General features: G+C 43.1%; 1 protein-coding gene across 5 annotated transcripts in view; it reads left to right on the forward strand.

The window, feature by feature from the left end:
* The first annotated feature begins 10,029 nt into the window (after positions 1-10,029).
* UBAC2 (UBA domain containing 2) overlaps positions 10,030-23,571 on the forward strand; it is a 174,330-nt gene continuing 160,788 nt past the window's right edge. For 4 of the 5 annotated variants that reach the window (XM_045444974.1, XM_045444982.1, XM_045445002.1 and 1 more), the window contains exon 1: positions 10,055-10,546. In XM_045444974.1, the coding sequence (XP_045300930.1) occupies positions 10,369-10,546 (178 nt within the window). In that variant the 5' untranslated portion in view covers positions 10,055-10,368. Of the gene's footprint in view, positions 10,547-23,571 lie in introns of all 5 variants that reach the window. The other variant, XM_045444988.1, reaches the window with a different exon arrangement.

Genomic DNA, 23,571 nt, shown 5'->3' on the forward strand with positions numbered 1-23,571 from the left:
AAGGTCATAGAAAACAAAGACATAAAACTATCATGGTCAAGGGGCTCCTGGGTGGCTCAGTCAGTTAAGTGTCTGACTTTGGCTCACATCACGGTCTCACTGTTCATGGGTTTGAGCCCCACGGAGCCTGGAGCCTGCTTCAGATTCTGTGTCTCCCTCTCTCTCTAAAAAATAAATAAACATTAAAAAAAAAATTTTTTTTAACTGTCACGGTCAAGAAAGGCCTAAAGAGACATGACAACTAAATGTAATGTGGCACTTGGATGGGATCCTGGAACAGAAAAAGGACAGTAGGTAAAAACTAAGGAAACCTAAATGAAGTATGGCCTTTATTTCATATAATGTATCGATACTGGTTTGCCACAAATGGACCATAGTAACGTAAGACGTTAATGACAGGAGAACTGGCTGTAGGGGTTATGAGAATTCTTTGAACTATCTTTCCAATTTTCCTGTAAATCTAAAGCTTTTCTAAAAAATTAAGACTACTAAAAATGTTTGTTTTTTTAAATGCAAATTCCTGGGCCTCCCCTCAGAATCTCAGGTAACGAGCCTCAGGACTCTGATTGTAAACAGGCATCTCACTGGTTTCGTGCACACTAATGTCTGAAAAAGTGTCTTAGAGACTCTCTGCTCAGAGATATAGAGAGCCCTTGCTTACTGTGGTTTGGACCCATGCCACCGTGTTGCACAACTCCAGGGTCACCATTGATATCACGTCCACGTTACGATGGTAATGGCACCCCCACGGCACTGTGGAGTCGACATCCTGCATCTGTGGCCTTTCTGCAGCATGATTTTCATCAGTCTACATACATTAATGGGAGCCAACGTTAAACAATTGGGAAATTCCTTACTAAAGTCCAAAAGTCTGGGCTGCATTTCTGTTTTCCCCATTTCCTCATGGCATCCTGAGCAGAGCTTAGGAATACTCAACCCTTTAGATGGGACACATGCTGGTCAGTTCAACGTGATCTCTACCAATCCCTCTTGTTCCTAACTCTTCAGAGACTGTTATTAGATGCCTGTATTGTCGACTTTTTTTAATGAAAACAACCAACCAAAAACAGTTCTCTGTATCTGGGTCACTACCAAAAGAGTGAAGAGGAAAGACAAATCAAGTAAGTCTGTGTTTTTATTTTTTTTAATTTTTGTTTCACTTTTTGAGAGGGGTGGGGTGCAAGTGAGCAAAGGGCAGAGAGAGAGGGAGAGAGAGAGAGAGAGAGAGAAGCGGGGGCTTGCCTGAAGCGGAGGATGAACTCACCCGATGCAGGACTCAGACTCATGAATGGTGAGGTCATGACCTGAGCTGAAGTCAGATGCTTAACCTACTGAGCCTGTGTTTTTAAACACAGGGAAAAAGTACTTTCATTTGTGTCCATGGGAGAATATTGCTGTGTGATTAGTGTGCAAGCTAGGTGTATCCGTTGATGGTTTATGCCCAGCTGCTTCCCTACATGAGGCTCCTGTGGACACTTGAGGCATCATTTGGATCTCAGGCCAGTGAGAGATGCTGCAGAGATAAGCAGACCAGAGGTGGGGCCTGGAGGAATGAGGAGGAGCAAGAGAACTCTCCTCTCCCTCTGTTTGCTGTTAGCACACCCCGGGAACAGAGAGAGCAGCTGAGCTAAGCCGCAACCTGCATCCCTGGGTCCTTTGTCAAACGGCATGATTACACTGTTCTGATTCTTCATTTCTAATTGCTGCTTTAGGAACCAAGTGTCTCATGAGAGTTCTGGCACAAATAGACAGGCTCAATGTTGAGAACTTTTTTAGCCTCCTTGCTAACGTTCAGAGTATAATTACAGAAATGATCATGACAATAATTGCAGGAACTTACTATGGGCAGGGCCTGTCCTAAGTGGCGTTGTTGTTGTTTTTAATTGTTTTTAATGTTTATTTATTTTTGAGAGAGAAAGAGAGACAAAGCGTGAATGGGGAAGGGACAGAGAGAAAGGGAGACACAGAAACTGAAGCAGGATCCAGGCTCTGAGCTGTCAGCACAGAGCCCGACACGGGGGCTCGAATTCGTGAACATTGACATCATGACCGGAGCCAAAGTTGGACACTTGTTGTTTTTAATGTATTAAGTTATTTACTGCTCAGAAGACCCTTAAAGGTAGGTATTATTACTACCATCCCTCCCTGTTCACAGATGAGGAAAGGAAGGGAGTTAAGGGTCTGGGGGTGTACACTTAGTCGAGAACAGAGCTGGGATTTGAAGCCAGGCCCCAGGCTCTGGGCGCTTCCCAGCTGCACACACCACCCAGCTCTCTTGAGAACTTGAGCAAATACCTAGAGTCATTCAGCAACTCCAGTGTATCGACGTGCCATAAAAAACATAGAAGACACAATTACCTATTTCGATTTTATGTACATAACATTTTCGTGTTCACATTTTAAGATGATAATGTATAACATATGGTAACAGTATACAAATCATTTCTTTTTCTTTTTAATGTTTATTTTTTTTTTAACATTTATTCATTTTTGAAAGACAGAGTATGAGTGGGGGAGGGACAGAGAGAGGGAGACACAGAATCCAAAGCAGGCTCCAGGCTCCGAGCTGTCAGCATAGAGCCTGACATGGGGCTCGAACTCATGGACTATGAGGTCAATGACCTGAGTTGAAGTCAGATGCCTAACTGACTGAGCCACCCAGGTGCCCCTGTTTATTTATTTTTGAGAGAGAGAGAGAGAGAGAGAGAGAGAGAGAGAGAGAGAGAGAACGTGAGCAGGAGAAGAGCAGAGAGAGAAGCAGACTCCGAAGCAGGCTGCACAGAACCCAATGCGGGGCTGGAACCCATGAACCGTGAGATCATGACCTGAGCCGAAGTTGGATGCTTAACTGGGCCACCCAGGCATCCCCAAATCATTTTTTTAATTTTTTTTTAACGTTTATTTATTTTTGGGACAGAGAGATACAGAGCATGAACAGGGGAGGGTCAGAGAGAGAGGGAGACACAGGATCTGAAACAGGCTCCAGGCTCTGAGCAGTCAGCACAGAGCCCGACGCGGGGCCCGAACTCATGGACCGCGAGATCATGACCTGAGCCAAAGTCGGACGCTTAACCGACCCAGCCACCTAGGCGCCCTGAAATAAAATATTTTAAAACAATTTTCTTTGGAATACCGTCTTATTTCCATATGTAGTACAAGGCAGTCAAACTCCTTTTCAGGCACTGCCAAGATTGCAAAATAATCTTTTATTCGATAGCACGGATAGGATTCATTGATGTGTGGGTCCTTCACTGAGATTTTTGGTGACTGAGGCTGTCAGTGAATAATTCAATGACTTGCTAACATGGCTGTTGCTACTTTTCAGTTGTTTATCAACCCATGTTGTCACTGTCCGTGGCTACTGCTGCATTTGTTGTGCAAGGACATTGCAAAAGGAAAAATGTGTCCTGTGAAATACTGTTTAAGAATTTAAAATTTTCACAACTCTGAGTATCTCTTGTCTGTGTATATGCAAGTACATTTTCTACTCAGTGTTTTTACTCCCATCAATCTAGCATTTGTGGTTAGCAGAATTTATTATCATGCAGGTTACTTCCACTCACATGCAACAGACACTCTTCTGTCTGTAGATCATGTCACAGCCCATTTTCTACCGCTTGGGATTTCTCACAGATTCTTCTACATACAATATTGTTGCTCAACAGAACAGAAGAAATCTTTGAAATTTCTTACTGTCATAATTTATAACCTCTTATGCAACTGGTAAAATTAATTTTTCTCTTATATTGTTCGGATGACCACAGATTGCTATCATTTGTGCAGTTCAGTTAAGAAATGGTACCTATAGGATGTGAGGGTAATCTGACATCTGTCACCCCATGGATGACCAGGGTTGATTCGCTGATTTGGCTGGCTAGGTGGCTGTCCCCACTGCTCCATGTGCGTCCCTCCTGAAGCTTTGTGCTTGGTCCATGAGGATGACCTTCCCTGACAGAGGAGGACCGTTCTTGGGTCAAGGGTATACGGTTACTGCGCTTCCCTGCTGGAACCTCCAGACAAACTCTCAAGGTCTATTTGTGGGAGAACATAGGGGAGTCCAGCTTCCAAGACTCCAGACACATCCAAATGAGGCGCTGCACGTGGCAGTCTGCCTTCTTTAAGAAAAAGAAGAGGGGCGCCTGGGTGGCGCAGTCGGTTAAGCGTCCGACTTCAGCCAGGTCACGATCTCGCGGTCCGTGAGTTCGAGCCCCGCGTCGGGCTCTGGGCTGATGGCTCGGAGCCTGGAGCCTGTTTCCGATTCTGTGTCTCCCTCTCTCTGCCCCTCCCCCGTTCATGCTCTGTCTCTCTCTGTCCCAAAAATAAAAAATAAACGTTGGAAAGTACTCTTAAAAAAAAAAAAAAGAAAAAGAAGAGAAAAAAAACAAAAAAAAACGGTAACTGTATCTTTCAGATTTGATTTGAAAGAAACATTTCAGGGACAATACTATGATTTTCAAACTTTCCCTAAATCTCTGAAGTTTCTACCTTTGCCAATTCTGTGTCTTTCTTTATAAAATATTCACTTAATCTTGATGAGTTCACCTAGATAAATTAGAAAAAAAAAAAAAACCTATGTTTTCAGTATGGACACTTTCAAATATTCAACGGAGTATTCTCAACACCTTTTTAAAAAATATTTCACGTATATAAGAATATTTTTAATATTTTAAAAATCAGGCTAGATTTGTACACTTTGGGAAAGCTATAGAATCACTGAGTGCCTTAGCCATACACAGAAACTGGTCCTGGTGACTTAAATGCAATAAGCAGAGTTGTTGCAGGTGGCCTGGCATTTTGAATTGGTGAACAACTCTTCAGTAAGTTTCAAATAACAATCAAAGCAGTAAATAGTTGCATTCCTGGAAAGCTCTGCCAAGCACATGTTTACATGTAAAATGGAATTGGTTCTAGATTCACATAAATACAAATAGACTTTTACCTGCATAAGAAGCATAAGTTGGAGAGTGAAAAAGAGGATAAAAAAGGGGTGCCTGGGCAGCTCAGTTGGTTAGGTGTCCGACTCTTGATTGCGGCTCAGGCCATGATCTCAGGATTCGTGAGTTCAAGCCCTGCGTTGGGCTCTGCACTGATAGCATGGAGTCTGCTGTTCTCTCTCTCTCTCTCTCTCTCTCTCTCTCTCTCTGCCCCTCCCCCAAGCACACATGTTCTCTCTCTCTCTCAAAATAAATAAACATTAAAAAAATAGGTTGGGGGGGTGCCTGGGTGGCTCAGTCAGTTAAGCTTCCCACTTCTACTCAGGTCACGATCTCATGTTTCGTGGGTTCAAGCCCTGCATTGGGCTCTGTGCTGACAGCTCGGAGCCTGGAGCCAGCTTTGGATTCTGTGTCCCCTGCTTGTACTCTGTCTTTCTCTCTCTCTCTCTCAAAAATAAACATTAAAATTATTTTAAAAAATACATTAGGAAAGAGAACAAGTATTTTTGTTTTTGTTTTTGTTTTTGTTTTTGGTAAAAGGATTGCGTCTGGCATTTACTGGACCCCGTGCAGTATTGGAGGTTGTCATTGTGACAAACAAAAATACACTTAACGGATTCCCAAAAGGCTCCTTGCTCAGTAAACATCTATTAAGAACATTATTAAATCAGTAAAAAGATGTAACTACACTTTAAAAAGCTTCCAGACCTATTTTTTCATAAATATTAGTTTCATAGATATCATATGCTGAAAATGCATTTAAAACACTTAAAGACTGCTTTGTCCAAGGATTGACTGTCAACTCTAGGCATTATCTACTGATTCCTCCAAAAGGTTGCTGACTAGAATCCCTGGGAATTTGGAAAGGGGGTCCTCAGCCAGAATATGGAAATAGGATGTGGCTTACAAACTTAACGCACTGTAGCCATCAACTGATCAGAATTTGGTACTTTGAAGTTTGTGGTTCTTATTTTGGTTGTTGTTATTGGCCCCCTCTGCTGCTTATTAATCTTTAGGAAAAATTCTTTCTAGCTCTGTTCTATGAGAAGAACATTGTGTTAAAGGCAAGTTGAAATATACAGGAAAGGCACACATCAGTGATGTTTGGTCAACAGCCTTCCCCCAGGACTCCCCCTGGAGATTTGCTTTCTAATGCTAAACCCTTAGAGATGCTGTGTTTTATTTTATGAAAGGAAGACAATGCCTTCACACCAAGAGACTCAAAATGGGGAGGATACAACATTTAGTAAAACACCTCCCCGGCCTGCTAGGGGCTTACTCTTTCAAGCGTATCACTACTACCCCAGTGTAGAAAGCAGATTTAGCAAGACATAGCAAGGCAAATGATGATTGCTAGTAATTGACAGAATTAGTTCTCCATAATACAAACTAGAGAAGTGACAAGGTGGAAATATAGGCAAGGGCATTAGAAATGATATACACTGAGCGATCTGGGACTGCGTGATAAAGGTTGGTTAAATCACACTAACAGGAATTTTCAACTTTGCACAATGGACATTTGGGGCAGGAGAATTCTTCATTGTAGGAGGTGGTCCTTCGCATTGTTTAGCAGCTTCCCATCTGCCCATTAGATGCCAGTAGTGGCCCCCTCTCATGACTGCAATACCAAAAATGTCTCCAAGTATTGGCAAGCGTCCTCTGGAGGATAAATATCACCCCTTGTTGAGAATCACTGCACTTGTGCTTCTCAGACTTTTGCATTCAAATCAGCTGAGGGTCTTGTTAAATGCTGCTTTAATAAGTCTGGGGGTAGGGCCTGGCACTCTTTAGTCCAAACAAGATCCCAGCTGAAGCCAATGCTGCCCATACAAGGACAGTGCTTGCTTCTTGGAGGATAAACCTACAGCTTTCAATATGTACAGGTTCAGAATGTAGAGTACATGTGCAAAGTATGGATCTTTGAAAATACTCTCAATCAAGGTCTGTGTACCATGTTAAGTTATTGTGCATTTAGTTAAGAATGTTGAAAAATTGAACATAAATAGGAGAAAGGTTTTGTCTTTTTTTTTTTTTAATTTCAGAGTGTTTTATCTCCTATTTCAGCAGTTCTCAAACCTTTTGATCTTGATCCTGAAATCTCTTCAGAACTCTCAAAGATAATGCAAAAGCTTTTGCTAACATGGGTTTATATTTATCAGTACTTACCATTTTAGAAATTAACTAAGAAACAGAAAAATGTAAAACTGTTTGAAATTAGGGGCACTAGGTGTCTCAGTTGGTTAAGCGTCCGACTTCAGCTCAGGTCATGATCTCATGGTTTGTGGGTTTGAGCCCTGCACTGGCTCTGTGCTGACAGCTTGGAGTGTGGAGCCTGCTTCGGATTCTGTGTCTCCCTCTCTGTCTGTCTCTCTCTCTCTCTCTGCCCCTCCCCTGCTCGTTCTCTCTCTCTCAAAAATAAATATTTAAAAAATTATAAAAAAATAAAACTGAAACTAATTTTAAAATAATAGTAACATATCCATTGCACGTAACATAACTACTGTATTTTTATGAAAAATTACTGCACTTTCTCAAGCAAAAAATTATGGGGAAGAATAACGTTATTGCACATTTTTGCCAATGTCTGCTGTTTGGCTTTCTAGAAGACAGCTGGATCCTCATGTCTGCTTCTGCTTACAGTTTGTTGTGATACACGGTTTAGGTTGAAATATATGAAGAGAATGTGGCCTCACACAGCTTTGCAGTTGGAAAAGGAAGCATTTTAATAGTCGTTTCAGATCATTTGTGCTTTTTTTGATACTACAGCACAACTTAAATGGTAGTTTCTTTATTTAATGTTTATTTGAGAGAGAGGGAGCATGAACAGGGGAGGGGCAGAGAGAGGGAGAATCCCAAGCAGGCTCCATGCCCAGCACAGAGCTGACACCGGACTTGATTCCATGACTGTGAGATCATGACCTGAGCCAAAATAAAGAGTTGGATGCTTGACTGACTGAGCCACTCAGGCACCCCTTAAATGGTAGTATGATAGGGAAAGATAGGATTCAGTAAGCAGAAAGGGAGAGGCTAAGGCTTGAAGGTTCCTGGCTGGGAAACATTCATATTTTAAAACATTTTTTCTGGGAACATCCGGCCTTGAGCAAGCTCCCTCAGGCATAAAGTTCCTCTTAAGAATGTGACAAAAGGCCCGACTAAAAATAAGTAGACCATAAAACCTATGACCCACAAGGAACAGTATGGTCATAGACCACCCTTGGTACAGTGGAAATTAACCAATCAAAAAGGAACGACAGGCATTTAGAATCACCTAGCTAGTAAGGGTAGAACCTGAGAAGGAACAAGAAGGAAGGGAAGGGGCTCACCAAAACCCTATAAAACAGTCCCTTGTGTATAGTCCGCAGGTATTCACTTTTGAATGACCCCTCTCCGTAAAGAGAGCTTTCATACTATTCTTACTTTCAGATCTTATACTTTAATCAACTTTTGCCTGCTGCTCATTTTATTTTGTGTCCACCTCTTCATTCTTCAAAGTGGCAAGACAACAAATCTTGGATATTGAGATAAAAAAAAGTCTGCAACAGTAGTTTCTTAAAAGATTATTGGCAATGAGAAATCTGAAACCCTATCAATGAACTCTTTGTACTCTTCCACTAAAATGTATTGGTTTATCTTGAAGATTGAATTGTATAATTGTAACACGATGCATTGATCAACTGGAAAATATCGGTTTACTAAGTTATGCAGCCCTTCCAAATGCATGGTGGCAAATTCCAGTACTTCTGAGTGAATAAGAGTTTAAAAAAAGGGTCTTAGCATCATCACGAAAACAGTTTTGGCCTTCTGGATTCCCTAAATTGGGGTGGGGGGAGTCGCCACACCTACTTTGAGAAGCATTCAGCTATGTTGGCTATCAGTTTTGTTGCCAGCTAGCAGCTTCTGCAAAACTTAAAGGGCCTTTACAGTATTATTTTATTGCAAAATAATTCAATTAGATGAATCCGAAGTGAAATGTAAAATCTATTTCAAGACTGTAAACACTTAAAGAAAAGCCTAAAGGGGGCGCCTGGGTGGCGCAGTCGGTTAAGCGTCCGACTTCAGCCAGGTCACGATCTCGCGGTCCGTGAGTTCAAGCCCCGCGTCGGGCTCTGGGCTGATGGCTCAGAGCCTGGAGCCTGTTTCTGATTCTGTGTCTCCCTCTCTCTCTGCCCCTCCCCCGTTCATGCTCTGTCTCTCTCTGTCCCAAAAATAAATAAACGTTGAAAAAAAAAATAAAATAAAAAAAAAAAAAAAAAAAAGAAAAGCCTAAGGAAAATAAGTCACTTCTACTTTTGCCTTCTAGCAATAAATCAGTGTTAATATTTTGAGCCACTGGCACCCCTCAAGCACTCAAAAAGTATTTTCTTTTTCTTCTTATTTTTTCAAAATGTTTATTTGTGAGAGGGAGAGCATGCGTAGGGGAGGCAGAGAGAGAGGGACAGAGGATCTGAAGCGAGCTCTGCACTGTCCGCACAGAGCTGGATGCAGGGCTTGAACTCACAAACCGTGCGAGGAGGCTCAACCACACAGACGTCCCCAAAAAGTATTTTCTTTTTAAAGTATGCCATGCAATTTTTCAGCCTTTTCATTTAGCATTGTAGTTGGTCAATTTCTCCATAATACATATTGTTTAATAACTACAGAATATAAAATTATACAGAATATAAATTATACAGAATATAAAAGTTTTCAGGCTCAAAAAAAAAAAAACAACATGACTTTGCTTTAGCAAAGATTAATTTCATTTTGCAAATAAAAAAAAAAAAAAGAAAAAGAAATGGCCCACGTCTGAGAAGGACGCCAAAGCAGAAGTTTAGGGAGCAAGGTCGTTCAGCCATAGACTCGTCAGTCCCAGGATCCTCGTCACCGGCCGGCGCGGTGTGGTAGGGTGTATCTGGGGACCACGACACTCGGCGCCTTTTCAGGGGATTCCGCGCAGGATCTACGTAGGAAAGGGAGGACCCTAGGCAGCGTTGCTCCCCGCGACCAAGCGGCCTCCAGCACTTGGCTGGACACCGGAACTCGAGACATTTATTGTCTACATTCCTCGCGGGAGCGAACTTCAAGGGGGGACGGCAGGGGGAAGCGGGGGGGGGGGGGGGGGGGTCTGTCCGGAAAGACTGAGCATGCGTGGAACGCGCCGGGCGTCCCGTCCGTGGAGAGGTTAGAGGTCGCGAGGAATCGCGAGGAATATCCCGACGCCGGCACTCTGGAGGAATCCGCTGCCACGCGGCTCCACCGGGCGTAGGGCGGCGCTGAGTATTTGAGTGCAGCTTCCAGGAGTTACACTCTTCCCGTTTATTCCCATTCCTTTTCTAAAGGGGGCCCGCGGCAGTCGGAAAACCCGGACACACGGATCGCCCCAACTGCGGACCGACTTCCCTTCCCAGGCAGGAAGGGAGGGGGCGGGAGAAGCAGTGCGCCCCACGGGCCGCGCATGCGCCGCTCACAGGCAGCCCCTGGAGTGGAATCCAGTTGCCAGATTCGCCGCCACGCCAGGAGTGCGCCTGCGTTGTCGCCGGGTCCCTCCACCTCCACTTCCCCTCCCCCTGTCCCCCCGCGGGGCTCCGGGTCCGGCGGGACCATGTTCACCAGCACCGGCTCCAGTGGGCTTTGTGAGTACCGGCTGCCGCTTTCATGGCTGTTCCCTACGCGCCACCCTACGCACCTCCTTGAGAAGCCTCGGGGCAGCGGGGACCCTCGGGGTTGCTGGAGGTTTGGGGGCCGACCCTTCATCCCCGCGCCCGAACCTTAGTGGTTCCTGCCCGTGAGGGGCAGCGGGCACCGCCCCCACCTCAGACTGGAGGTGCGAGTGGGGACTGAGTTCCGCCGTCAGCCCTGGTCCCTATCTATGAACCCCAGGTGCGATGCTCAGGTGTCCAGGGGCTGCCGCAGGTGGGCTGGACGGTTAGGGTCGGGCTGGGAGTCCTGATGTGTTCCAGGCTCGACCCGTTGGCGCTCGTCGGCGCCTGTGCCAGAAGAGGCTTGCCCTGGTGGAATCGATGCTGGAAGACTGCTCCCTTCCAGTCACCTTGCTCCATTTGGGCTACAGAGGGACCGAACTGGCTCTCCCCCAGATGCAAATTCCAGCCTCCGTCTCAGGAGCTGACTCCTCAGGTTTACTTAGGTTTCTTTTTAACTCGGTGTCCCTTAAGAGTTTTTAGACAAATAAAAACTGATGAAAGTCCATTAAAGTGGAAGGAAGTTAAGAAGTCATTTGGCAGGAAGGCGCGGACATTGCTCCTGGATGTTGCTGTGATCTTTTCCTTGAACGTCAGCGGTGGTCAGCAGAGAGAGGGCAATGGAGTATATGCAACCTTTTAGACAACTTTATTTTATCACTGAAATTGTCTAGTTGGCTTTTGGTGAGGTGGGCTGTGTGTTAAGTAAACAGCCTAGGATTAGGCACTGGTACATCAACAGTGAACTGTTCAACAGGCATAATTTTGCGATTGCTTGTCACTGTTAGTACTTCATATCTCTCTACGTGTGAGCTTAATCTTGCCAGAGTATGGGAGCAGTTGACATTTCCAAAGCTTAAAGATCTGTTTTGATTGTTGGAAATCTTTTCTGAGAATACAGGTCTCCGTCTGAGAGTATCAGAGCCACAGGCCTAATTTAAAACCTTCCTCACTTCCCAACTTCTGGTTTTGGAGTTGATTGAATATTTATGATTTCCCTTTTTTAAAAAAATGTTTATTTATTTATTTATTTTGAGAGAGAGAGAGCACGCACATAGGGGAGGGGCAGAGAGAGGGAGAGAATCCCAAGCAGGCTCCGTGCTGTCAGTGCAGAGCCGATGTGGGGCTTGATCTGAAGAACTGTGAAATCATGACCTGAGCCGAAATCAAGAGTTGGATGCTCGATTAACTGAGCATCCAGGCACCCCTGATTTCCTTTGTTTCATAATCAGTTTGACTTACGATACTCATTGGCCTCAGAGTAGGTTACAAGTACTGGCTAGTTAATCATCCCCAAACTACCCTTTGGTTAAAGAACATGAGATTGTTGACACTGTTGGTCAAGAAGGAGGTGTGATTTTTCTTGGGATCACACAGTGAGCCATACACTGGTGGATGTAAAATTAATGATAGAGTCTTTAATTTTAGTTGTTTCAACATTCCGAGCCATCCTTTCTTGCTGACCAGAATACATGAAAAAGTTAGAAAGGTCACTGTACTGTATTACTGGGTTACTGATTACTGTCACTGGTTACTATACTGTATTAGCCATTGTATTGGCAAAGTTTATTCAAATTTGATACACGGTGACAATGGAGAAGGTAATACTCGATTACCTATGGCACAGGGTTGATGAGTACTGAATTCTAGGAACCAAACTCCTGCTCAGGGAGAGGCATAGGCCAAGACTTCTCAGCTGTCTTGCGCTGTTTCTAAAATAAGTGTGTCCTCAGGGTAAGACTTGATGGGATGGCCATTCCTCAGAAGGCTATGTCTTCTGTGCTCATTTAGCAAACATTTTGACCATCTATTGTGGGCTGGAAACTGCTAGGTGCTGGGATTGCAATGCTGAACAAGTCTGGGTCCCTGTTTGCAGTGGAGTTTAGGCAGTTTTTCCAGGACTGGTTTTTGGCAAGGCTGGGTATCAGTGGTTATCTACTTTAACATTTTTCTTTGCAAGGCTACCCGCTGACAGGGAATTGATTTCATCTAGGTAAGTTGTGTGGTTCTTTGGTAAGTCAAAGTTCTGATCTTGAGTAAGTATCCTGAGGAAGAATAATCTGCCCATGACCCCATGGATGATGAGTAACATTCTCTTTTCAGAGGAAAAGTACCTGCTATTTCCTACCCTGTATATTTCCTTCATTTTGTGACTAGTAGATAATGGTGATTTAGTGCTGCATTTGCTTTCCTCTCATTTATTTATTCAGCAGTATCTGTTGGGTACCCATGTAAGCCACACACTGTTTGTGTACAGAGGATAGAGTAGTAAACAGGATCAAGTAAGTTAACGATGTGATTTCACATAGTGATAAGTGTCATGAAGAAAATATGAGTGTAATAGATTGAGGTTATGGTGGATGACTGCTTTAGCAAGTGTGGTGTGGAAGGATATCTGGGAGGGTGACTCTGAGAGGAGACCCAAATGGTATGAAGGAGCCAGCCATGTCAGAATTTATTGAAAAACGTGCATTTTGCAAAAAGGGAAGAGCAAACGCAAAGACGGAACCACGCACAGCTGGGCATTTTCAAGGTGCTGAAGAATGCTGGTGCTGCCAGGGCAGGGCGTTTGTGACTCTGTCTTTGAATTAGAGGATTGACGGTTATGGCTGCACTGAGCAGTTTAAGAGGGGTGTGGTGAAATCACCCACCTGACTAGAGAGAAGAGGAGGCCCTGGGGAAGAAGGTGGAGGAATGGCTAAGGCTCCTCCTGTTCAGGTACACAGATAGGCATGACTGATAGGGCAAAGTCCGGAGACACGGAAGGAGGTGATGTTCTAGAGCACCACTTGTGAATGCTTCATGTTGCTGTGGGAGGGAAGATGGGAGATTATTGTTGGTGACGGGAGCAGTGTTTTCTGATGCTGCCTGAGGCCTGGCTGCAAAAAAATCAACATCGAGCTTTCTGAATGTCCATAGTCCTGGGTCTCATCCACAGAGAGATTGAGAAAGGCCAGTGTGGGCATCAGAAATCTGAATTTTCAAAGTTATCCCCAGGAGATTCTAGTGGACAAAGAGATTTAGATCAGAACGAAAGGGTGGCCAGCAGAAGGGCAGAGAAAATAGAGTCCAGTGGGAAATGCTGAAGGCCCAGGTCAGGTGGTAGCGGTAAGAATGAATACGACAGTGAAGAAAGGTTCTAAAGATGTGTGATTAAGTGGATTGTGTCATTAAAACTTGTTAGATTTTGGGCATAAAGAGGAGTTAAAGGTGGCTCTGGGGAGACAGATGGTGGCACCATTCACTAAGGTAGGGGGTGCAGAAAGGGGGAGCTCATTTTTGGAGAAAGATGAGTTCAGCTGCGGACACATTTAATGCGGGGGGTGGGGCGGGGGGCTGTAGTGCCCAGAGATTTCCCGGGGGACATTTGGAGAGAGAGAGCTGGACTGGACATGGATAGTTAGGTGGGAGCTCTGCCATGGACATGAGTGAGGACACCGGAAGCAGTGAGTAGAGTTAGAAGGCCGAGGACAGGACCTCAGGCACTTCTAGTAGCCGGGATGGTAGGGAAAGAGGAGATGGCCGAGTAGGCAGAGGTGAGGGTTTCCATGGAAGAAACCTGCCTTTTACCCCCAGTTCAATTTGATTTGTCTTTTGTTGTAAACAAACTCTTGCAGCTTCTATACTCTCACCACAGTGACTCTGATCCCCAGACTCTCCATTCTCCTCGTTGTCTCCAGTTTACAGCCCATTTCTGGCAACTTCCATATCAAGTCTGGAGTTGAGTTCTCAGCAAGACTCTCAGAGACCTGGTGCTCCTGTTCCACTACAGTCATCTGGTAAAACCCCAGCTCATGTTCACGTGTGGCACCTGATCGGAGCTGAGTCCTTGAATTCAGTCGTCTCCCTGGGCCCTTACCCTTTCATCCCTATCCTCAAGACTCTTCCCAGTCTCTACCCATATCACTCTTAAAAGACCCGCAAAATAAGGGCTGTCACCTGGGCACGGTGTCTCTCTATCTTGTTTATATCCACACTTTAATAGTTGTCAGAGACTTCACGTGGAGTGGGTGATACTCTGGTTGAGTTTTGAGGGATGAGTGAGTTGGTTTGGCATACAGACTTTGTTCCTTTCCCTTTTCCCCAGGCTAAAAGAATGAAGCCCCTTCCCCTAGCCCACCCTCCATCTCTTGATAATTCATTCTTTACTGCCTTTGCCGATTGCCACTTCTTCCTTCGCTGCTCTGAGAGCATGAGCCCGGCACGTGGTTAAATCTAGCGCTTTTTCTTGTTGATACTGTAGGGGGCTTTTCAGAAACTCCCAGAGTGCTTCAGATCCCCTGCCTGTGGAAAGGAGAGAGTATTAGTATCTGTTTTATTGAGTTGTTGTGAAGATTAAAAGTGTGTGTAGGGGCGCTTGGGTGGCCCAGTCGGTTGGGCGGCCGGACTACAGCTCAGGTCACGATCTTGAGGTCTGTGAGTTCAAGCCCCGCATCGGGCTCTGTGCTGACAGTTCAGAGCCTGGAGCCTGCTTCCGATTCTGTGTCTCCCTCTCTCTCTGTCCCTTCCCTGCTTGCTCTCTGTCTCTGCCTCTCTGTCAAAAATAATAAACATTAAAAAAAAATTTAAAAAGTTAGTGTATGTAAAGCTCCTAGATCAGGGTTAGGGTTTTGTTTTTTGGTTTTTTTTAAGCTTATTTTTTTTGAGAGAGAGGGAGAGCATGAGTGGGGGAGGGACAGAGAGAGAGAATCCCAAGCAGGCTCTGCACTGTCAGTGCAGAGCCCAATGCAGGGCTCGATCTCATGAATCATGAGATCATGACCTGAGCTGATATCAAGAGTCAGACGCTTAACCCACTGAGCTACCCGGGCACCCAGGCGTTAGGGATTTTCAACTGGATCTTTTTCCTGAGTGTGTTCTGAAAAATGCAAAAGCCTAACCCACCTGTCTATCCTGCACCTTCCAGCTGCTGACTGCTGTTTCTTCTTCCCAACCACAGTCCTTGAAAGATGACCTTTGCTTGATTTCCTTTCTCACATCCCTGCACTCTTTAGCCCTCTACAGTTCATCAGCTGTTCTTCAGGGTTTGCCCACTGGCTTTGTACCCCACCCACCACAGCCGGAATCCGCCCCACCTCTCCATGAAAACTACCGTGGACCAGGTGACCAGGGGCTTCCACACCTGTGAATCTACTGGGTGCTTCCCAGTCCCTATCTTAGTGGAATGTTTTCTTGCATTGGCTTTGGTGAACATTTCTTTCTAAACTTCTTTACTCCTTGACTTTTATTTTTAAATTCCATACTCACCTGGTTGTCTCATATCCTCAGCGTTTGCTGGATTTGGCATTAGTGGGTATGGTTACTGTAAAGAGGGCAGTTTCAGTGGCTCATTAGGGTCGAAACCTGCTTAGTTGAGGTAAGGAGTGAACCAGAGGTGGAGAGTAGAAATAGGGAGAGTGGACCATAGGGACACACAGCTGGGGAGGGAATCTGGGGGAGACACAGCTCAGTTTGGCCCTTTGAAGACTTAGGTGCTTGGGTATCTTGCTGTAACTAAATTCACACAGCCCTGAGGTGGGAGCCAGTACAAATTTATTAGACTGAGAAATACAGTTTTGAGCTGAGGTGGAACCAGAGAAACTGGTTTTGATCCAAAACCACCAGTTAGGGAGCTTGGAGTCAGATGTGGTTAGGGGAGTTAGATGCATACAACGTCCAGTAGTGTCAGTGACTGTTAAGGATATTTATCTCACTCTGGAGATGGGCAAGCTATAGTGACGGGTGGGGTCATTCAGGGTCTGCATACTCTGTCCCCTGCAAAATGCTGAAATGGACACCTCGACAATTTACCACTGCAGCTGTTTTTTGCTCTAAAGAAGTACCCAGCTGTGTTTTTACTGACATATTCTTTCTTTACGTATTCAGTGTGTTAAATACTTGTGGGAGATGATCAAATATTTTTGTCTGTCACCATCCCTTTAAAGTGTATGCAGCTTGGAAAGCTTTTTGTCTTTATGATAAGGTATCAGATCTATGACTTGTTTATTCACTCTTCAAGTTATTGATTCATCAGCTGTTTAATGAGCACTTCTGTGGGCCAGCCCGTCTTCCAGATGCTTGGAATTCAGTAGTAAATAAAAGACGAAAGATACATTCAGGTGGCGCTAATCTTAGGAAATAGAAGTCACAAAATACAGGCTCAACTTAAATTTAAAAATATGTAGTTAAGGGCACCTGGCTGGCTCAGTTGGTAGAGCTTGATCTTGATCTCTTGATCTCAGGGTTGTGAGTTCGAGCTCCATGTTGGATATGGGGCCTACATTTAAAAAAAAAAAAAAATGCAGTTGAACATTTTAGTCAGCACTTCAGTCTTCATTCAAAGGTAAGACGTTTTCTCCTTTCTCCCAGTTAAGACTTGTACTTGGCAACCACTTGCTGTGAGAGAAAAGGCTGTGATTGGCTTCTACTCTTTTTGTGTTCCCCTCTGTCTCAGATTTTCTGTTTCTGATCTTATTAGGTTCTAGACTGAGTGGTGTGGGAGGAGGAAGGAATAGGAAATAGGATAGTTCTTTAGTTAAAGCTGACCCTCTTGTGGGCTCTTTAGATTCCTGTGAGCCTACCGTCCCCGCTACTCCCCTGGGCTTGGGTTGGGGCGGGGGGACGCATCTTTATGTTGGTGGACTTTATTTGATGACTCTTCCTTAGTTCCTAGGAACTTAGGTCCACCTGCAGTTTCCTCCTTCTGGAGTCCTTTTGGCTTGCTTAAGAGCACTGTCGGACTGAAACAGACTTGACCCCATTGCTGACCATTGCATGCGGTGCATCTCTGCTTCTCTGGAATTGCTGGGTTCTTTGCCTTGGTTGTGCATGTGAACCCTGTGATCAACTTGGCTTCTTCTTCTTCTCTGGTTTACCGAGGTGGAAAGGCACCATGTCACCTCAGGCATCACATATTTAGCTCACTGAATAGGCCCCCTGAGCCCCCGACTCAGCTCGATGTGAGGGTGTAGTTGTACTCACCGCACTTGGATACGCACTCCACAGATCTTTTTCCTCATGCCCTCTGTTCAGCAGAGAACTCTTGCTGTTCCACCCACTCTTTCTATCTTCATGATAAGGCTGAGAGGAGTCTTAACAGCCATGGGATTGCATTAGATTAGTTTTCTTTGTAAATCCTGCATTTTGGTGTAGAACTTCCCTTTGGTGTGCAGCAGCCCTTGTATTTGGTACCTTAATGGAAACTCCAGTTTTATCATCTTGTTCTAGTTGTGTTTCTCTTTTGGGGGCCAAGAATCATTTTGGCTGGCCCTTGAAAGGTGACATTAGAATTTATATTTTCTGCTCTGATTTCATTATTTGTTGCAGTAAAGGATTAATTCATCAGGTTTGGGTTGCCCAAACCCTGCACAGTTGCCTTTAATGCTTGACTCTTGGGGATAAGCTATTTCCTACATTTCTTAAGTTTTTGAGGAGTACAGTATATCCTTGAAACTCTCAAGGAAGATATTATTTAAGAATTTTAACTGAGGGCGCCTGTGTGGCTCAGTCGGTTAAGGGTCTGACTTTGGCTCAGGTCATGATCTCTCATGAGTTCAACTCATGATCAACTCAGGAGTTCTTGAGTTCAAGCCCCGAGTCAGGCCTTGTGCTGACAGCTCAGAGCCTGGAGCCTGCTTTGAATTCTGTGTCTCCTCCTCTCTCTGTCCCTCCCCTGCTCATGCTCTGTCTCTGTCTCTCAATAATAAATAAATGTTAAAAAAAAAAAAAAAAAAAAAGAATTTTAACTGAGAAGGAAAGACAGGTATTAATTAGGGAAGGACAAGCTTGAGGGAGGATGCTTTATTTTTTATTTTTTAAAATATTTATTTACTTAAGTAATCTCTACACCTAACATGGGGCTCAAATTCATGACCCTGAGGTCAAGAGTTGAATGCCCTTCCTACTGAGCCACCCAGTCACCCCAAGGGAGAATGATTTTAAAAAGTGTTTCTTGGGGCGCCTGGGTGGCGCAGTCGGTTAAGCGTCCGACTTCAGCCAGGTCACGATCTCGCGGTCCGTGAGTTCGAGCCCCGCGTCAGGCTCTGGGCTGATGGCTCAGAGCCTGGAGCCTGTTTCCGATTCTGTGTCTCCCTCTCTCTCTGCCCCTCCCCCGTTGATGCTCTGTCTCTCTCTGTCCCAAAAATAAATAAACGTTGAAAAAAAAAATTAAAAAAAAAAAAAAAAGTGTTTCTTTTTCAGTCTCAAAGTAATTAATCACATTATAGAAAGTTTGAAAGATAGAGAAAAACCACTGTTAAGCATTTCCGTTGATTTTTTCATCTTTTTCTTCTTTTTTCTTCATATTTTCCTCAAGATATTTATGTAATTGGTTTTTTTATATTTAAATTTTAATACTTATTTTGAGAGAGTGAGCGAGTGGGGGGTGGGGGAGGGGCAGAGAGAGATGGGGGAGAGAAGCCTGAGCAGGCTCTGTGCTGTGAGCACAGAGCCCAGTGTGGGGCTTGATCTCACAAACCATGAGATCATGACCTAAGTCGAAACCAAGAGTCAGACAGATGCTTAGCCAATTCAGCCACCTAGGCGCTCCTTATAGTCTTGTTTTAAATGAACTGATTTTATTACGATAAATTGAATAAAGTTCATTTTAGAAAACTCTGAAATATGGAAAAGTCGTAGAAAGAAATAAAAATAGCACTTACTGACATTTTGGTATTTATCTTCATACTTTTTCTAATGCAAAAGTAAATATCCAAATAAATAATTAAAAATAAATTTATCACACTCAAATGCTATTTTGTAACTTGAGTTTATTTCACACAAAATACTTTTAAAAAGCAATCAGTGACTATGTGTGTATTCTGCTTTTCTCTCCTTTGTCATAAGCATTTTCCAAGTATGCTGTTCTTACAGAATTAGGTTTGTGCTTCTCTCCTTTCTTTTTTTTTTTCTATTATAGTGATGCTTAGAGTATCTTAATTTTCAGATGTTTCTAGAGGTGAAAGAAGAATAAATAAACTGTATTATTTTATAATTTTTGATGCATGCTGCCAAATTCCAACCCCAAAGGATGGTATAACTTCACCACAATTTAAAGGAGAAAAGATTGTTTTCCTTAAGTTATTATATTTAATTTTCAGAGTAATGCTAGGTATTATTATCTTTGCCACAAATGAATACTTTGAAGCTCAGAACATAACTCATCCAAAATCACATAACTAGTATATATGTAGAAGAGTTAGGATTTGGGGGCACCTGGGTGGCTCAGTCGGTTGAGTGTCCAACTTCGGCTCAGGTCATGATCTCACGGTTTGTGGGTTCGAGCACCACATCAGTCTCTGTGCTGACCGCTTACTTGGAGCCTGCTTCAGATTCTGTGTCTCCTTCTCTCTGTCCCTCCCCCACTCACGCTTTGTCTCACTCTGTTTCTCAAAAATAAATAAATGTAAAAAAAAAATTTTTTTTTTTTAAAAGAAGAGGTAGGATTTGAACCCAGGTTTGCCTACTTCCAAAACTAATGTAAATTTATTCCCCTTTCCCTTGAAGGAAAATGGCTAGGAGCTATGGCAATATAACTTCTAAGCCTTAGGAAAAATTCCTGGGAGAAAGAGCCATAACCTAAATGAGGGGTCTACATATCTATATGATTTCTTAAAAATTTTCAATTAATGACTATTAAGTGTGAGTTGTTAGTTTTACTTATGTCACACTATAACTGTAAATTTTGTTTGTGTAACATATCATGCAACAGTTACTGTTAGCCTCTGTTCTAAGCAGTTTCCGTCTATTAACTCATTTAATTCTCAGAACAACCTGATGAGGTAGTGGGATTATTCTTCCCAGTTTGCAGATGAAGAAGCTTCGGCGCAGACATTTAAGTGGCTTTCCCAAGATCACATAGCTGGTAAGAAGCATGATGAGAATTTGAACCTAGTCAATATGAGTCCACTTTCTGTGTTCTGAAATGAATGCACAATACTGCTTCCCAGACTTAAGGAAGTATTATTTACACTTCTCTCTCTTGACCACTGAGATAGTTGTAGTCTAGTGAGTCAGCTTTGCAGTGGAGCTCTTTTCCGAGTCCTGGAAAACTGCATTTCTGTGTCCTGACTGCTGTAGATGTGCTCCTGTGTTCTACTATGTTCCTTTCAACCCCCGCGTCTCCCTCTTTCTTTCTAAGTAGGAACCAAGATCCTGTTTTGCTTTCAGTTGGGATGTTTTATGTCCTAATTAGGATCTTTTTGTCATAGCTAATACACTATAGTTATTTGCATTTTCTTCTTTTTTCTCTCTTCGTCCCTTATTAGTCAAGTTATTATCTTCTTCCATTCTCAGGTTGTGTCAGTATCAGTCATATTAATGATGATGGAGCCTACCTTAAATCAGGCTGTGTTAAAAATGCATTTCTAGGGGTGCCTGGGTGGCTCAGTTGGTTAAGCGTCCGACTTCATCTCAGGTCATGATCTCATGGTTTGTGGGTTCGAGCCCTGCGTCGGGCTCCACACTGTATACGGAGTCTGTTGGGGATTCTCTTTCTCTTTCTCCCTCTCTGCCCCTTCCTCCTCGTGCATGCATGCTCTCTCTCTTTCTGAAAATAAATAAACTTAAAAAATGCATTTCTATAGAATTTTAATAAGTAAGTACAATCTGATAAAGAATATCTTGTAAATAATTTACTCCAGCATTTTTAAAGTGTGCCTTGTGGAACTCTGGTAGAATGAGGAGCTGCTTAAGTTTTTTGTTGTTGTTTTGTTTTTAAATGTCTCCCTTGGGCCTGTATTTATTTATTTTATTCATTTATTTTAGAGAGAGCTGAGCAGGGGAGAGGGGCAAAGGGAGAGAAAGAGAGAATCTCAAGCAGGCTCCATGCTTGGAATGGAGCCCAGTGTGAGGCTCAGTCCCACAACCCTGGGATCATGACCTGAGCCAAAATCAGGAGTCGATACTCAACCAGCTGAGCCACCCAGGTGCTCCATTTTTTTTTTTTAATTAAAAAATTGCTTTAAGTTTATTTTTAAGTCAAGTAATATAATGTTTAGCTGATTTTTTAAAAGTTTATTTGTTTTTGAGAGAGCACGAGTGCGCATGAGCAGGAAGGGGCAGAGGAAGAGGGAGAGAGAGAGAATCCCAAGCAGGCTCCATGGGGCTTGATCTCACGACCATGAAATCATGACCTGAGCTGAAATGAAGAGTTGGATCCTTAACCAACTCTTTTTTTAATAATCTCTACATGTAATGTGGGGCTTGTACTTAGGACCCTGAGATCAACAGTTGACTGCTCTTCTTACTGAGCCAGTGAGGTACCACTTGTTTAGTTTATTTTTATTAGCTTTATTAAGATACAGTTGACAAATAAAAGTGTTATATATTTATGTTATATGTACCTGTTGTGAAATGGTATTGAAATCAAGTAAATTAATATATCCATCACCTCACATAGTTATCTTTTTGTGTATGTGTATGTGTGGTGAAAACATGTAAGGATCTACTCTCAACAAATTTCAAGTATACAATACAATGTTTTTATCTATAGTTATTCTGTATGTTGCTTAAGTTTTAACCTTCATTTAAATTATGACTATAAATGAGAGTTAAAATTTAACCCTCATTTAAATCATTGTTCTCTTTCCCAGATATGTTTCTTAAGAGTTTTTAAGTTATGTTGCCATTGTTCTCAGACGTTTTCCAGTGTTGACGTCATTTTGGTCCCTTGAATGTAGCACCATAGAGTGCAAAGAGCACAGTATTACTTTTTGGCAAGTGTTCTGTAGCTGAGTATGGTCCTAATGTTGCCAGCCGTACTGTTTTTTTTAGACTGAGAAGGCAAATTAGTACTTCTGAGACCTTTAGTGGCCCTGCAACAAAGAAATTTGACTTTATCAACTCTTTGATTCTAAGACTTACTGGAGATGGTTTTCATTGAATAAAATTTGGGAACTATAAGGAAGAAACATAAAATTCCATGTCACGGTACTGCCCAGACTTCATTCCTTTTTACATATTGGTGTTGTGTAAATTTTGTCACCTATATGTATGTATAGAAACAAGTTTAAAAGTAAAGTTGGACCTGTGTACAGTTTTGTATTTTGCTTTTTTCACTTAATCTTTTAAATGAATTTGCCTTGTGTCGTTAATAGTGTTCAAAGCTGGCTTTTAACTTTGTTTTGTTTTGCATTATTACAAAACTGAAACGTGCCTGCTGGCAGAAAATTCGGACATTATACAAATACAGATGTAGAAAGGAGTGGTCCCACATAATGACTCCCCCACTGACAAACCACCCCTGACAGCTTAGTGCTCCTTCCCTTAGACTTCTTCTGTGCAGTGTTTACCTGAGCATTCTTTTCTCTCACACATGTGTACATGCCTACATGTGTGTGTATGTGGCTTTACACAGACATGGCATTCAAATATGCTTCCCTGAAATGGTCTTGGATACAGAATCATAACTTTGAAATATCCTAAAAGGTTGTATTAAAATGTTTTTCTCCAGCATTTCCCCATTTAAACAGTGGTGAACATCTTTATCACTAAGTTATTGATCATATCTTTGACTTCATCCTAAAGAAATGATCACAGATGTGGAATTACAGGATCAAAGAAAGAAGAGGAACATTTTAAAGCTCTGATCTGTATTCCTGAATCCTTCCAGAAAGGATGTATCACATCCTTTTTATCAGCTTAGGAGCATATCTGTCTGACCACACTTGTAACAGTTGAGCATGATAAGTTAAAATAATTTTTGCCACTTAAGAGATGAAAAAAATGGCATTTTATTGTTGTCTTAATCTGCATTTCTTTGAGAGAGTGAAATTTTTTCTCCTTTCATATTTACTGGCCATTAAAAAAATTTTTTTTTAACACTTATTTTTGAGAGAGAGAGCACGCGAGCAGGGGAGGGGCAGAAAGAGAGGGAGCCACAACGTGAAGCAGGCTCTAGGCTCTGAGCTGTCAGCACAGAGCCCGACCCAGGGCTCGAACTCACAAACCAGGAGATCATGACCTGAGCTGATGTTGGAAGC

Source organism: Leopardus geoffroyi, chromosome A1, assembly GCF_018350155.1.
Source record: "Leopardus geoffroyi isolate Oge1 chromosome A1, O.geoffroyi_Oge1_pat1.0, whole genome shotgun sequence".
Lineage (NCBI taxonomy): Eukaryota > Metazoa > Chordata > Mammalia > Carnivora > Felidae > Leopardus > Leopardus geoffroyi.